Genomic DNA, 17,334 nt, shown 5'->3' on the forward strand with positions numbered 1-17,334 from the left:
TTTTTTTTTTTTTTTTTTTTTTTTTTTGGGAAGCTATTTTTAGTGGAGTCAAATGGAGTAGTGGTGTTACGGTGTTTATTTATTGATTTGTTGTGGAATAAGCATCCTCTTCGGGGAACGAAGGGGATTAAAATGGTGAATTTAAAGCAGGTAATAAGATCGCGGAGATAAGAGGCATTTGAGGTTGTGAAAAAAAAAAAGAAAAAGAAAAAAAAAGAACATTAATCGGGGTTATAATGGGTTACAATTATTTACGAATCGAGGAATAGATAAGGTGGTGGAGGGAATTGGCGTTTTTTATTTTTTATTTTTTATTTTTATTTTTATATTTTTGATGTCTCCTCCTCTATTTTTATATATACTGTACATCTTATTATCTACATTGTTTGTTTCTCTGTGTTTGTACCTTATCTCTCTGTTGTATGTGACTGCGGATATGAATTAATCTAGTGAATTTGAGCAACCCGCATACCAAATTAAATATCAGCTCAATGGTTTTGTTTTTTTGTTTTTTTGGTTCATTTATGTTGATGCATGTTGTTTTGTGATAGGGATGAAAATTCGTTAGATAAGCATTGGATAGTCCTAATCCATATTCATATCTATATTTTTATACAGGATTTGGATCCGAATTCGGATAATTCGAATCCGAAGCCGAAAAAATTTCTAACTAAATATTCGAGTCAGAGTCGGATAGTAAAATCCAACTTCATGTCAGATAATTTTTCAGATTCGGAGTCGAATGTGATTCATTTGGTTATCGTACAGTTGCTATTTAAGTGTTAGTCCTATTGAGATATTCATTAACAAGTTCGGATTGAATTCTGGTTAAATTCAACCCAGTTGACTACTTGACTCAGTATACTAAATCCATTAGATTTGAGCAATGTTCCATGTTTTGAAATCGAGATAGCGATTCCATAGAGCTTAAAAGTGATGCCAACAAAATATAAGAAAATGCGCTGCATCAATGATCCAAGTATTGTTTAACCTTAATTAGATTAATCTAAGATCAAAATTAATAAATAGTTAGAAAGTTAGAAACACAATAACTGTTGTATTCCTAATAGCACTGTAGCCCTACTCTCTTTATATATATATAGTTTGACTATTATATTTTTATGAGTATTGGCTCTCTTATACTCATAAGTTTTCGATCCTTAGATATATATATATATATATATACATATATATGATAAGAATTTGGAAACAGATTTGAGTATAATATATGTATGAAAAATTGGATTCTATGATCGAACGTAGAGGTTGCAGAGGCCACTTTATGCTGTTGATATCCTCTCCAACTCATTCTCCTTTGTTTTCTCTCTCTCTCTCTCTCTCTCTCCCTGGTCACTAGTAACGTTCTTTGATCTTTTACGTATGAAAAGAAGAGATTTGTAAAAAAGATGAAAACAAACACCCACGCCATTAATGAATCCCCCCCAAAGAGCAATCTTTTCATTTCTTAAATTGCCCTTTCTTTTAGCTTTTGTCGCAGTTCTTAGCTGGTCTACTAGTAGGTAGTGTGTGTGTGTGTTTTTTTTTTTTTTAAAACCAGTTTCACCTTTTCTTTGAGTTGAGTTGTGGCACCATTTTTGGGACTCAGGAATTGATTATGAAAGTTCATGGTTAGAGCTCAGGAGAAAGAGATAGAGGAAGAGCATTGAGCGACAGAAAATTTAACATTTCTTTTTCTCACTCACCGAACGCAGTTGCTTGTTAAGGTTACCAGGTCCAATTGTATCTGGTTCGGGTCTCGATCGGACGATCCGAACCCCCAATAACAATAGGTGCTAAATATTCATCCAAAATGTCAAGATCCGGCCTAGATTGTGCGCGGCTTCGGAACGAGTTGCCAAACTGGGCTTGGGTGTGACAAAACTGGGCAAAAATAGAAAACCAAATTGCTGAGCAGATCCAGGAAAAGATGTTTATTAAGGTTTAAAGTGCATAATAATAATAATAATAATAATAATAACGGTAATCACGCAATAGTGCTGGTAAAGTGATAAAGATGCCATTTTGCGGAAGGGTGAGGAAGGGGTATTTTGGGGTGAAGCAGAAAAGCAGAGTCCGGGTGACAAACTGTAAGAAACTGGGCGGCAGGCAGCATGTGCGGGCAGACTTCACATTTCACGAGGAGGGTGAGGCGTGGTGAAACGGGAAGACTGCCCCGGTAAAGAGAGAATAAAGACGCGGGAGTGCGCAGAAAGTTCCGCACCTGGTGTACGAGCCTTTGAATCCACAGAACTTAAATTAAATTACTGATGAAACTCAATCAACCTAAGTACTGATCATACTCAATCGCCACTGTGATTAGACGAGAAATGAACAATATTTTGCATCCAAAAATATAATCTTTTTGTAATTTGAAATCTCGAATACCAATCATCATTCAAATTAAAACTTTGGAAGGATTAACAAAACTTGAAAAATGATGGAACGCAGTATCACTCGATTAGAGGAGAAATGAGCAGCAGTTACTTTGCTTTCCGAAAATATTTGTCTCGTTGCCTGCATTGAAGTGAAAGAAACCAGAAGCAACTTTCAAACACTGGTTAATTTAGAAAAATAACACTCCAAACTGTCCTCTGCTGCAAAATGCCCAAACCTTGTGGGCTCCAGTATAAAAAAAAAAAAAAACAGTGGCATGTGAAATTGGCTTTTACCATGCAGCAGCAGAACAATACTTTATGTACATCTTAAAAAAAAAAAAAAAAAATGCAACTTCTATATCCTTCGATCATTCCAAGATTTTGAAAAAATGACCACAGATAAGGACACGATTTACACCATTTTTTGAACGTACAAATAGTATTATTTTCATTTAGCGCCCAAAGTAAAGCATTTTAAATAAAGAAGTGGGTTTTTCCACTTTTCAACATGTGACAGGGGATGCTTTGAGAGGGAGTCATTGTCATAAGCCATGCATGCTTCACAATGTCATGGGGCTGTGACAGTGATAAAAGTAAACCCACAAACTAGATAAGATGAATGATAAGTCCTCTTTTGTTATTTGCAAGTAGAAGAGAACTTCAGTCCACCCATTACCAAATAAGGGAAGATTCTTACCAACCAAACTTTGGCAATATATTCATTTCCAGATGGATGTGTGCTAAATAAAAAGATGGGCAAAAGCACCCACTTGCTGAGAGCAGCAGATGTGATAATAATTGTTTTATTTATGGATATGAATGCTTCCAAACATAAATTTGATTACAGTAACATTTAATTGCTCTCTGTCCAATGAAGAACTAATGTTTTAATATCTTATGGGAGAAGGAAGCACATGGTGCCCAGTATTAACAGGAAAAATGTGAACAGAAAACAACTGCAGGCATCTAGCTCCTTCGGGATTCTAACAGGATAAGCAGCAAAATTCCAATTTGTTATAGAGTCACTGCAATATATCATCATGTAGAGAGTTGTTTAAACATAGATGTGGCAAATTATGATTGCTCACTTACATGGGATATATCACTGGAACATTTTCATAATAATAGCTATGGATAGACAATTAGAATCCATAACTTTCTCTAGCTAAAATCAACATAAGCAGTGATTCAGCTAAACTGTCGATTTAAGAATGTAGAAGATAAACAAAAGAAACATAAAAGGAGAAAGGAAATTAAAGCTACAAAACTTCTTGCAAAATCGATTCTAGCTGTGCGAATGATAAATTCGATGGTAACTACTCATTGATGTTTGAACCCTAATACTAATATTACCTGAAAGAGCCATTAGCCAGAAAGTAGATTACGACATTGGTCAAAAGCATATAGAATGCGGCACTCAAATCATAGGAGGGCGAATACGACGGTATGCACAAAGCATTTCGGCCTCTTCAATTCAATAGGCTTTGATAGCATGCGGATGTTATGAGTGAGAGGAAAGACGAATAGGTAATGAATCATAATATAGCAGAGAGAAGATAACAATGGAGAAACAGAAGATATCTTGCTTGCAGCTTCAGTGAATCTTCGAGACGAAGAGGACGGATGTTTATCTAAGACTTCACTCTTCTAGGTTTATTGGTTCCATACGATATTCAGAAGAACAGATTAGACAGGTTAACAGGCGATTTTCATGAGAAAATTTGCTGGAAAGAAAACTGCCTGAAAAATGCTGTAAAAAAGAGGAAGTATCGCAAACTCGGCACAGAGAAAAAGGAAAAGGATAATACGAACAAGATAAGCATGAAATGAATCAGAGTTCTAACAAAAGTAAGAATGGAAAGTAAAGATTATTCGTTAAGCTCGACATCTAAGAAAAAACTAAAACATCTTCGTTTTCACCAGCAAAGGACGCATAATAATTGAGCACGCCTTTTCCACCGGCGATCAGCAATCCGCCAGGATTAGAAACAGCCCTTCTCATAGACCACTATGATCGACCATATTAACAAAGACAAAAGCTGAAATCATACGACTGCCAAGACTTATTACTTCAGTGGCCATAGATGCATTTCCCATACTATGAATCAGTGTTAAACATGACGCAGAGCTGGTCAGTCACCCGAACAAATCAATCTACTATTAAAACCCTTACGATGAGTTCAGATAATCTTTCTACGTTACCCAGCATTACGGAAATGAAAGACTACTATTGTGTTCAGTCTGCAAGTTGTCCTCTCTCCCTCTCCCTCCTAAAAGGAGGCATTCCCAACCAGAGCACCAAGAAGACAGTCACGCCATCCAGAATAGGAATTTGGAGCATTCTCGTAATGTTGCAAACCGATGAATCAATCGCGTCCTTAGTGCATTGTTTTGCCTTAAGCAAGAACACGTCGGTTCGCAACATCCAAACAACAAGCCCGAACTACTGATTTTCCCGGATAGCAGAAGGATCTGTTCTCTGCTGATTATAAACGGCTTACTGTTTCCTGCAAATGCAGCATTCAAAATATGATATTTACGGATGCGTCGTAAAATATACCCCCGATTCACATCATTCCCAATCATCTTATTTTATAGCACCATGAGAATAAAACACTATCATATGACACCAAACGAAACTAGAGGTTTACACTAATTCGCGGCCCGTGCGAGAGATCAACAACAGAGCAAGCAGGAAGAATAGAATGGCAATTCTCGCAAATAATACCGAAAATCATTCTGAACAGCAGAAAATCGACATTGCTATCATCGCATAGAATGGCTATCGCCTATAATAATAATAATAATAACGATGATGAAATGAGGATTGCTAATTATCAAAATTACCGAGAATGCGAAGAACCTAAAATCTCCTATATCAGGATAACAGAGGCAAACGATCAAACAGCTGGCGCCGCAGCCACGGCAGCGGGGGCCTCAGCCGCGATCCCCGTCGCCTTCTTCTTCTGATCCTCTTTGGCGGCGGCGGCGGCGGCGGCGAGGGGATTCGCCTTCGCCTTCGCCTTGTCCTTGTCCTTGTCCTTGTTGAGCTCCTCCAGCTCGTTGAGCCAGAGGTCGGCGAACTCGCAGTCCTTGTAGGCGTGGAACCAGGGGCCGCCGGAGGTGTAGTGGATGGCGCGGGGGCGGGTGGCGGGGTCGAGGGGGTCGACGCGGTTGTGGCCGACGAGGAAGTTCCAGGCGAAGGGGATGTCGCCGATGTCGGCGTCGTCGAGCCACATGAAGCGGTGGAGGAAGGCGCCGGTCTGGGAGCTGACGGCGTCGGGGGTGAGGGCGGCGGCGTTCTTGGGGTGGGCGCAGTTGTAGAGCACCATGGACGACCAGTTCTTGCGCGGGTACACGGTCTGGACGGCGCCGTCCATCTTGGTGGGCTGGGAGGGGGCGTAGTCGTGCTTGACGCACATCACGGCGAAGCGGGGGTCGGCGAGGGCGAGGAGCTCCGCGACGTCGCCGAGGAAGAGGAAGTCGCAGTCGACGAACATGGCCCAGCCGCGGAAGCCGGCGAGGAAGGGGGTGAGGAAGCGCGTGAACGAGAACTCCGTGCTCTCCGTCGGCCCGCGCACGCGCCAGTACAGCCCCGCCGTGCGCAGATCCGCCTGCCGGATGGCGCGGATCGACAGCGGCACCGACGACCGCTTCACCAGCGACCGCCGGCACACCTCGAACGCCACGTCCTCCCTCGGGTCGTACCCGACGAAGATCCGGAACGGCTCCGGCGATCCCTCCGCCGCCTCGCCGGACAACATCTAGGGCAGGCAGGGCTTCGAAGATGAACCTAGATTCGGGTTTCGAATTCGATGGAGGGCACGGGGATTGCGTGAGAGGGGAGGAGGAAACGTCGGTTGTATATATATATATATAGGTGCTTTGAGAGAGAAACCCGGAGCCTATTCTTTCTGTTGGATTATTTGCCGTTATTAGTATTAGTTTTATTATTATTATTTATTAATTCAAGGTGTTAAGCATAACAACCACTGGTTTTTAAAGGGCTCCTGTGTCCCGTCAACTAGGGATGTCAATGGGTATGAATACCCGAAATTTTATCCGAATCCGAATCCGAATAAAACGGATATATTCGGTGGATATGTATATAGATTTGGATATGGATATAAAAAATAAAAATCCGACGGATATGGATTCGGATATGGATTTTGTCTGTACCTGATCCGAATCCGAATCCGACCCGAACTCGAATTTATTTTGTATTATATATAATATATATATAAAAATTTGATGTTATATTTGAATTTGTATTTTAAAAATTTAAATTTAATATAATATATTTTAAAATATTGAAAAAAGAAATAATTGTTTCCGGTTCAAATTTTCGGATTCGGGTTTTAGATTTTTGGTCGGATTCAGATTTGGATATGAATTTTTAAAATCCGTCGGGTTTGGAATCGGGTTCGAGTTCGAATTTTTAAAAATCCGTCCCGAATCCGACCCGTTGACATCTCTGCTGTCAACAAGTGTGACCATAAAAGAGGAATATTATGCTTCCACTGGGTCCAAGAGCTGGGACTTGTTTGTTTAGACCGGAGTCCTGCACCGTATTCCTAAATTTATCTAGTTCGAGATCGTTAGAACTTAGAAATAAATAATATTGGCACTCACATGCCCCGCGCATGTGAGAGTGAGACTGTCTATGGTATAGCAAGTTCATATACAGCACAAACTCGCCAGTTGTTCTTGCTTGTTTTTTGGTATCGTTTGGTTCGGAGATAAGTAAAAAGTGACTATTTTAGAAATAGATATAAATTTAGGTATAAACAGGTATTAGATCAATTTTATGTTTGGATGAAAATTAGATTATTTCTGAGAATAAAAAAAATAGCGTTTGGTTAGGCAATATAAAATATCAAATTTTATCATTTAAAATTAAAATTTTTAATTTTGTAATTTTAAAAATTATAAATTTTTATTTTTTAACTTACGAAATTTAAATTTTAAAATAAATTAAAAATTCTCTCTCTCTCTCTCTCTCTCTCTCTTCACGGGTGAAACAAGAAGCTGGGTTTTCCCAGCTTGTTCCACCCTGGAGTGGGAACTAGTGTTCCCACTAAATTTTTTTTGTGTTTGAAAAATAAGGGTGGAATAAATTTTTTATTCCACCCTTATCCCCCCCTCCAACCAAACATAGCCTTATAGTATAGAGCTCTATGTTGACAAACACGTTTTTATTTTGGCGTGCCTTCTTTTTTTTAAAAAAAAATTTATGAATAGTCTAAAATTTTTGAATGAACACAATTTTTGGGTGAACGCTTAAATTTTGGAATTGATCGGTTGGTTTCTGAGTTTACAAATTAATAATGATTTATGAAAAGAAGAATCACATATTTTCAACCAAAGTTGATATTACAAGCCACCTATGAACCATAACTACGAAGTTTTTTGTTTTTTGATACTATTTATCTAATAAATACTATCATTCTACCATGAATCTACGTTACAAAGTATTTTCTTTTTCTATGTTTTTTCAATCTATGAATAGTCCACATATATACTTTGGATTATGCAGGTGTTTTTTGAACATTTATATTACATTCGCTACTTGATTAATTTAAAATTTGACAAATTACATATAATTAATTAATTAATTAATACTTAAAGCTTCGAATTTAAATTCGGGGTACATTTACGAGACTTCGTAGGAAATTACATCATGTGCCGCGCTTCACAGCTGCGTTCGCAATACTGTGGGCTGGGGCAGCGGATTTCCGTGCAACGGACACATGGGACCCACTTTGCGGGGTCCACATGTCAGATACACACACGTGATATACAACCGTTACACTGGAAATAATCCGTGGGTGTGACCGGAGGAGGATCCGATCTCGTGGGATCCAACTAAGAAGATCACGCCCATTGGGTGATGTTATAAAATAATCACAATTATTATTATTATATTATTTTTGTGTAAATTTTAAATTATTTTTTTTGAACTATTTAGTGTATATTAGTATTGTATAGTACTCGTATGGGCATACGCCCGTGTACGGTCACAGAGTACTACTATTAATACTAGGTGATACTACACGAACGATTATAATTAATGTGCACTCAAGAGTGATCAGTACATGAACAGTGCTACAACAAAATTTGATTAATTGTAAGAGGTTGGAGATCTAAATGAACAGCTTGATAAGCCATACGCTTCAAGCATGTCCGCAAGAACTTATAATAGGGTTCCATTTTTGGTTAGTTTTGAAATTTTTCTTTCTTTTTTTTTTTGGAAAGTCGAGGTATTAATGAAAACTTTCGTAATTTGGACACCAGGAAAATCCCTAAGATTTCAATTCCATAATAAGTGCATTCTGAAATTGATATTGGCCCTTTCTAGTTGAGAATCAAGCACACACTATATAAGTGTATACCATAGCCAAACAACAACAAATTGTGAAAGAAAACCAAAAAGAAAAGGAAAATCTCAGGGATTACTAAAAAATATTAGGAGAATGAAGAAGCTCCTCCCCATAGTTGGAGTCCTTTTTGTGGCTTTGCTAATCACTGGTAAATCACATTTCATCTTTTTGTGGCATTCTTAAGTATTTATAAAATTCGATGCTCTAAGTATGAACTTAGATTCCAAAACTATTATATTCCTAAAAATATAGTAGCCGAACGCTATATATACATAAAGAGTCTGACTACTATCGATAATACAAACGTTCGGTGCTATCGAGTTTTTCACTGTTGAATCTACTATTTTAACTGTATTCACTCGTTAGATTATACTATTCAAGAATGAGATTAAAGTATTCTTAAAGCTAATGTATCAACTATCGCGCGGCGGTGATGCAGGTCCAGAGGCGAGATCGACGGACGCGAAGGGCGATTGTTCCATGTACGCCTGCGACCCTGGAAATTGCCAGAACCTCTGCCAAACTGCTGCACCGAACAGCACTGACGTGAAGGGTCTGTGCAGGGACTATCCCCCGCACTGCGAATGCTTCTACAGTTGCTGAGAATTTGATACTCAAAAAAGTGCTTCTTCTAATAAAACTACTCGTGATAATAAATATATATATATAAATATATAGGCGAGTTTTTAGGATTTGCGTAACAAAAAGCAATTATGATTGCTTTTATGTATCTGAAAAACTCCGTTGGAATAAAATGACTTTGTAGTCATTCATCAAGTGCAGTAGCAAAAGATAGTTTTTGGTTTAGACGTTGTTTCGATCTGGGTACGTTTATTTGCCAATTTATTTAAAACAGTAGATTTAGTAAGCGTATATAATGATAATAGTATAATACTCTGTACTCATGTGGGCGTATGCTCGTACACGGTCAGAGAGTACCAGTATAATACCAAGTGATACGGCGTGAACGATTATAACGTGCACCAGAGTGAGCAGTAGAGAAATAGTTCTACAACAAAATTCGATTATTTGTACAATAAAATATTTAAAAATTTCTCTGCTTTATTCGAGACGAGTCGCAGAGCCTAAGATCTAAATACATACGCACTACGATCGAACTTTACATGCACTTGGTTTTGATCGAGTTCAGATTCGAATTCAACTGAACCTAAAAATTATGCACGGTTCAGTTGCTAGTCTAGCGCACGTTACAAAAAGTTTACTTCAGAACCACGAAAGAGGAGATAATCCTTTTATGGTTAATTTAAAATTTTCTTTGAAAATATCAGCTGTTAATGGACGCTTTCATAATTTGGATACAAAAACTTTCCTTATTAGATGCAAGAGAGATGATTGATAATTAAATTCTATATATATTTGATTATCTACTTTCGTTTCGCAATGCAAATTATATTTCAAGTCGACAAGCGACCTTGTGACTAATCACCTAATTAGTAAATAACGTGCACTTTGATATTGCAATATTGCATTTGTTGCACTCGCAAATTCAGGACCTACCCAGCATCTTTTACTTTGGTACCATATAAAATAATGCGTAACAACTGTTTATTTTCAGTTACTAAAGAAGGTGTTTTGATAATATTATATATTCAACAAATTTTACCTAATCCAACCCTTAAGAATGAAATTATGTTAATTTTATATTATTTTTATATATGTGTCAGTTACCATGTGGTTGTGACGCAGGTCGGGAGACGAGAACGGTGGATTCGACCGGCGTCTGCTCCATGGATATCTGCAATCCTGCAGATTGCCAGAACCTCTGCCAAACTGCTGCGCCGAACAGCACCGACGTGAAGGGCGTGTGCATCGACAATCCCCAGCGCTGCCGATGCTACAATGGTTGCTGAGATTCTTCTTAAGTACTAGTCATAGAAATAAATTTAGGTTATAGTTTACAAGTTCCAGGCATTAAGAAAGTGTATCTGAAAAACTCCAGTGGAATAAGATGACTTAGTAGTAGTTGTTCATCAAGCGCAATAGCAAAAGATCCCTCTTTTGTTTAGACCTCATTTCGATTTGGGTATGTTTATTGGCCAAATTATTTAAAATTTGTTTCATTTGTGGCTTTTTTTCGGCTGAGTGGACGACCAAATTATTGGTCCTTAAAAACCCAATAACTGACACGGCACGCATTCATGGCTCAACTACGCTAATCAAAAAAAATTAAAAGTCACATTCCAGTTTATTATGGATCCAAAAGGCTGAGCGCAAATGCTGGAGAAAGAAACAAATTATTAGCCGAACATTTTAATGTCGACGTTTCGAGAACTAATGTTCTATTTCATCTGGCGGTATTGACAGAAATCTACATAATTGTGTAGCCAGGGCCGCCGCCGCCTTCGGGCACGGTCCATTCAATGTTTTGTTTGGGATCTTTAATATCACAAGCCTACAACATCAGCAGAACTGTAGGATCAGAAACAAAGATGAAGGGAAAGCACCTAAGAGGTTCAAATCAAATTGATAAGGACAAAGGGCTTAATCTTCATCTTAGAAGGGGATGTATGAGCCTAGTCATGTCCGTTACCTTGCAATGGAGGCAATTTTGAGCATTTATTTGGAGTTTTAGATCACCTTTCTCATCTGGGACATACCTACAAGAAAATAAACAATAAAGAGAGCAAGTAATTTATAGCTGTAATAAGGATCGATGTAAATTTTTCCAGTCAAATTCTTGTACGTTATGTTATCTGCCACCTGGTCTAGTTAATAACTCCATCCTGAAACTTTGCAAACAGGATGTGGATATAAATATAACTATTAATGTACGATACGATGTAAAAATCTCTTACTCATATACTCGAGCTGGGCAGTAGCGAGACTCGGGCCCAGCATATAACGGCAGATTTACCCTTTCAGGAATTGTAGGATCTCTCAAGCGGAGATGAGGAGGCTGATCATGTTCATGATTTGTGTTGCTCCTGTCAATGGGGTAAGAAATTCACATAAAAGTAAATAGAAACACAGGGATGATGGATAGAATAAGGCAAGATGTTGCCGATCCTTCTTTTATCTCTTTACAGGTCTGCATTATTCGATGCATATATGTAAAGATATGAAGAAGAACTGATAAATGGGATAACCCAGTCTTATTAATATACTGAACCTGTACAGTGAAGTCGGCACATCGAATGATATCTGTCCATCCGGCTTTGGATATTGAATAGGAGTATGCAGGTCAGCAATCTGCATTTGTGCGAAAGTTAACCCGGTCAGTTTCCACAGGCAACCTATAGAAAGAAAAATCTATGCTTCCATACACTCTGATCAAAACACCTACAGTATTTCTTACTAAATTTTTATAGCCTAAACAGCAGTTCTCACTCACATTTGTAGCTTGGTGGTCCGGTTTCCCATGCTTAAGAGTTAAAGGTAGCCTTCCTTTGAATATATAGCTAACAACCATAAGATCAAAGTCAACTAATCAAAGAGAAGAAAATCATAAAAACACTGCTAATCAAAGAGAAGAAAATCATAAAAGCACTGCTAAGTTAGATCAATATGAAGACGGATTTTACTGTTCCAGTGCAGAGAGGGCCAAGCCAGGTACAAGTCCATACTCGAATGCCTGGAATTAAAGAAACTTTAGATACGCCACGAATTTGCTCACGCTACCTTAGAACCACTACTCCTACACTCCCACATGAAAGTATTAAACAGGTGATGTTAAATGAGATTAAACGTTAAAGAATCACTAACAGGCCGATAATTCCGAACTTTATAGAGTTCATCCCAAACCCAGGATTTTCTAAGATTCTCCAAATATATATCCATATTTGCTCCTTCAGCAAGCGTCTTAAAAGCTGCTTCTGCCGCAAGCATACCTAAAGGAAACAGAGATCGTATTACAAGAAAAGCATATGATATAATCACATTTTCACACATGAGAACGACAAATGCAGATTATTTTGTCCAGCATGAATTGAACATCGAAGCATAGCATAAGATTAATTGATAGGTATGGATAAGGAATAAATGCACACTAGAAGATTAGAAAACTGAGAAAGGAAATACCTGATTTCATTGCAGTGTGCGTCCCCTTTATTTTAGGCACATTTATATACCCTGCAGAGCATCCAATAATTGCTCCTCCTGGAAAAACCGGATATGGTATTGACTGAAATTTGACAACAATGTTATTCCTGTCTCATATTTTTCGTCTGAAAAGAGAAATAAGAAAACAAAATTGAGGCCTCTACATTAAGCTCTCCTCAGCCAAAATTTAATGTGCAACAAGGTAGACAGGTCAGCCCAGATCTATTCATGTGACAATTGGATATTTTATATCATGTGACATATATTATTCAATGACATTGCTGTAGCTTTCGACAATAAGTGAAAAATTAAATGAGAACAACACATAAACGTTAAGGCAAGAAATGCCTAAACAAGATAAATGTTTCATCATGCTCTGTCCAGCCATTCATGACAGCAGAGGCATAGAAACTTGTTGGTAGCGGCATGTTCAATCCAGAGGTATCCAGAGGTAAACAACGAACTGTTTGTTGCTAGTTGGATTTATTAACTCTCATCATTTAGTTAGTAAAATAGATAGATATACCTGGAAACCACCTTCATTCAAAGTGCGAGCGCCATACTGGAGAACGGTTCCACCTTCCAAAAGCTGTCTGATAGCTGGGTGGTGTTTGAGTTTCTGAAGTGAATATATAAAGAAACGAGAGAAAAGAATTCTCAGTTCTATTTCGCAAAACTGACAGTTTGACACTACTATACGAAGAATATCGCATAGTTATTACAAAAGGAAAACACACCTTGAATAATCAAGTTTTAAGAAACTTTCAACAGGAGCAAAATGTTGGAATAATTATATATTTTCTAACAGAAGCATTATTTAAAAAACAGCGATATCAATCAAATAGTCTAACCTGGAATTCATCATAAGGGCTTAAGTAAGGGTTCCGGTAATTCAATGCAACCACAAATCCAATGGACACCTGAAATATCACCATAGAGTTTATAGTTTTATGACAGGAGTCACACAAATGAAAACAATACTAAGAACTCCAGATTTTCTTCACGAATATACTCGAACTCTTTTTTTTTTTTCTTTTTTAATGAGTTTGTTACTGCTCTATCTCAATCACTTATACTGTATTCTATAGTTTGGCCTTCTTACGAAAAAAATCATACCACTTCTTATGCAAAAATGAATGGGCAATCAAGAACATGGTAGCTCATTGATTCAAGAAAGGAATATTTGGATATTGCTTAAGTATTTATTACTTGATATTTTGTGAACCACAGAAACTTATTAACAAAATATACAAGGATCTCAGCACACTAAGTAATGGGGAATGAAAGCATAAATGGCGTCAATGTACAGCTGTACCATATACCTGTCTATCATCCATGTGATATAGAAAAGATCCTCCATATGTATTTGAATCCAAGGGCCATCCTATTGTATGTAGCACAGAGCCTGGGTCGTGCTTCCCTTCTTCAATTTCCCACACCTGGATAAACAACATTATACTGCATCAGATGAAATTCAGGGAACCCACTTTAGAGTGGCTAGTAAGAAAACCAGAGGATTTGTAACATTAGTTCAGGCATATCCAAAAACAAGGTCAAGAGAAAATAACTTTTCCTTCTTCATGTTGATTGTATAGAAACTCATGCAAGGCCAGAAATCAATAATCCTGACCTAGCTAGGAATAACCAGCAACAAATACATCTTCATAGGGAGTCATTCTTGTCATAAGGTTAGAAACAACAGAACAGCGATCTACCTCTTTGATCCCTAGAGCATATGTCTGGTGTAGTCCTCGTCCTTTTTCTCGCAGTTTGTGATTTTTTATAATTTTCTAATAACCAAAAAAAAAAAAAAGTTAAGCGGGAAAATATACTGTCCCACTGCAAAGACTGAAAAAGAACAAATAATATAACCAATGCGTATCAACAGTTAGAAAGACTTCATAGCAGACCTCTGACAATGATCCCCGACATCCTTCTGCAAGGAGTGTAATGTGTCCTGCATTACGATTTTCTTGTTAACTGACAGTGAAAATAAAACTAACAACACATTGCAAAGGAAAAAAAAATGTAGTATCGGGCAAGAACAGATAAAGACTAGATATAGAAAGAAAATAGAGATGTGTAATCCATTGAAAGGAATGATGCAGAAAGAAAAAGAAATTTCCAGAGCAAATACCTCTAAGTTCCACGCCACGTTGAAAATTTTCCCTTTTTGAGCCATCTTTAGCAATACCTACATCATTAGTTGCAACCCCAACAACCATTTGATTTTCATCATATAGGATCTGTTAGATCAAATTTAGGAGATAAAATTAACTCTTCTTCATTTTGAATAATTCCAAGGAAAACTATCCACTACCTCACTAGCAGCAAAACCTGGATAGATTTCTACACCCAGTTCTTCAGCTTTGGTTGCCATCCACCGTACCAATTGGCTCAAGCTGAAAGAGGGAGTTATGCTAAAATGGTGAATTTATTACCACAGTAAAACAGGTAGGAAAATATAATGAAAAATAGCTAAGTAACGATGATGAAGATTTAGAGTGAAAAAGAACTATATGAGCAACATCAGAAAGTTGTTTGACATGAGCATCAGAAATGATCAAGATCAACCTCCTAGGCTACTTGTAATGTACTCTTCAAATATTCGTACATCAATGAGGAATTTCTACTATTTCTTTAATAAAATTAAAAAAAAATTAAAAAATATCTAGGCTATTTATAAGTCGCTACTGCAATGAACTGCAAATAGTCAGGCTAAAGATCAGCAAAGTGATTTGCAGAATCAATAAGAAATACCGGCATACCTTATCACATAGTTACCCTTATTATCAAAGGGCGATGGAAGTGCCAAAGCTCTATTTTTTGTCAGCAGCCAAAACTTGTCAGAGGATACAGGAACTTTAATTGGGGCCTAAAGAACATTAAAAATAACAATATAAAGCAGCAACTTTTGCACCTTGCAAACTTGCCAAATCATAAAAATCTGTAGCTAAAAAACACATGCTTAAATATCTGACAATCAAGGAAAAAATGAAAACTACGGGTGATATAGATTTGCATGCACAAGTATCTCTATCTTTGATATAAGGAAACATCAATAATATAGGGAAAATATAACATACCCCCTCTTGCCGCCAATCTGGGATCAATTCATCCAACGAGCGAGGCTCAAAAACATTCCCTGACAAGATATGAGCACCTGTAAAAGAATGCGAGTCGTGTGATGAGAACACATGAAATCCTCGAGGCCGCAATATGTATAATAAGTTTCAGATAGTTCTATTAAAAGAAGTATAAGAATACTTAACTGCCAATTAAATAGTATTACTGCACAACAGCATATAATTATATCAAATTAGATCAATAGTAAGAGTTCGTGCATTACATACTCTGGTACCACAACTCACACTCATCTGATGTTTTCTATGCTAGTAATAAGTGAAACATAGATCTCGATTGCAAAAACTCAAACTTTTATCACCCAACTAAGAACATAACAACAAAAATGCTAAATTTACCAACTTCTGAGCCCTTTTCGAGTACGCAAACGGATAAATCGGTGTTCTTCTCCCGACACATCTGCTTCAACCGGATCGCCGCCGATAACCCCGCGGGCCCCGCGCCGACGATCACCACGTCGTAGCTCAGAGCATCTCGGCCGCTCGATTCGCCGCTGAAACACCTCGATCGCGCGATCGAACTCCTCGACGGAGAAGAACTAGGGCTTTGTAGCCATGAATGGGGCCTCGTGGCGAGTGGGATTCTACGTAGGTGTTTACGGAGAGGGTTTATACTGGAGGAGGAGATCGCGGAGAGGAATCTAAACATGGGGGTTGAATTGGATCGAGAGAGTATGGAATCGATTGAGGAGATGAGGTTTCGTGTAGATAGAGAGAGAGAGGAAGGGTTTCTAATGGCGAATTCTATTGTTATGGGAAGGCGAACGAAAACGACGAACACGACGAGAGATTGCGTGGTGGAGTTCGTTGTCGTTTGAGAGTGATGAGTAGGGAGTGTGGGGGGAACGTGGAGCTCTGTAATAAGATCGGCCCAATGGGCTATGGCCTTTTGTATTTTGGCCCATTACAAATTCGGCCCAATCGATTTTTAAATGCTTGTGGGCCTTATTGGGCTTTTTTGGGATAGGTTGGGTTCATTTTCTTTTCTCAAACGGAAGGTGACATAATGATACTATATACCAAAATTAAGGGGTTGTTTGGTAAATCAGAAGTGTAGTGTGCGTAAGTTCTTTTCCACAGAAATGCGACCTCACTCCTACTTCACTGCTCGAGAGTAAGTCGCACTTACTAGCCTTACGGTCTACAAGTGGTTCCCACATTCTTCGATGAACCAAACAGATCCTAAACTCAACCTCTGAAGTAGGGTGTGTTTGTTATACAGAATTACAGTTCGTACAACCGTGTGAGTTCGACAAACTCGACATCTCGCGTCTGCGCCACAGTGATATGGTGAGTGACTCGCAATTCCTTGTCTCTCACTGAACGCTTATGACCTGCAATTCCTCATCTCGTTCTGACTTCATGATTAACACCGAT

At 38.1% G+C, this 17,334-nt stretch overlaps 3 protein-coding genes across 4 annotated transcripts in view; 1 reads left to right on the plus strand and 2 right to left on the minus strand.

Annotated features, from left to right (window-relative positions):
• Positions 1–2,158, plus strand: part of LOC109714046 (trihelix transcription factor GTL1-like) — a 5,856-nt gene extending 3,698 nt beyond the window's left edge. The window contains 1 exon segment of the mRNA XM_020238448.1: positions 2,032–2,158. Within this exon segment, the coding sequence (XP_020094037.1) occupies positions 2,032–2,158 (127 nt within the window).
• LOC109713869 (protein CDI) lies at positions 4,981–6,283 on the minus strand. Its single transcript, XM_020238130.1, has one exon. It carries the CDS (start codon positions 6,137–6,139, stop codon positions 5,276–5,278), a length of 864 nt encoding a protein of 287 aa, XP_020093719.1. The 5' UTR covers positions 6,140–6,283; the 3' UTR covers positions 4,981–5,275.
• Positions 10,930–16,786, minus strand: LOC109714423 (electron transfer flavoprotein-ubiquinone oxidoreductase, mitochondrial). Of its 2 annotated transcripts, none has more exons than XM_020239049.1 (18): positions 16,297–16,786; positions 15,901–15,977; positions 15,583–15,689; positions 15,135–15,216; positions 14,952–15,060; positions 14,725–14,771; positions 14,530–14,604; positions 14,137–14,253; positions 13,666–13,734; positions 13,341–13,433; positions 12,794–12,896; positions 12,479–12,603; positions 12,298–12,347; positions 12,108–12,174; positions 11,886–11,965; positions 11,572–11,700; positions 11,307–11,373; positions 10,930–11,168 (listed from the first exon to the last, which is right to left on the minus strand). In XM_020239049.1, exons 1-18 carry the CDS (start codon positions 16,604–16,606, stop codon positions 11,085–11,087), a joined length of 1,791 nt encoding a protein of 596 aa, XP_020094638.1. In that variant the 5' UTR covers positions 16,607–16,786; the 3' UTR covers positions 10,930–11,084. The 2 variants fall into 2 exon arrangements, with proteins under 2 accessions (XP_020094638.1, XP_020094637.1); XM_020239048.1 differs by having other exon boundaries at positions 11,274–11,373.

This window comes from Ananas comosus, linkage group 8 (genome assembly GCF_001540865.1).
Source record: "Ananas comosus cultivar F153 linkage group 8, ASM154086v1, whole genome shotgun sequence".
Classification (NCBI taxonomy): Eukaryota; Viridiplantae; Streptophyta; class Magnoliopsida; order Poales; family Bromeliaceae; genus Ananas; species Ananas comosus.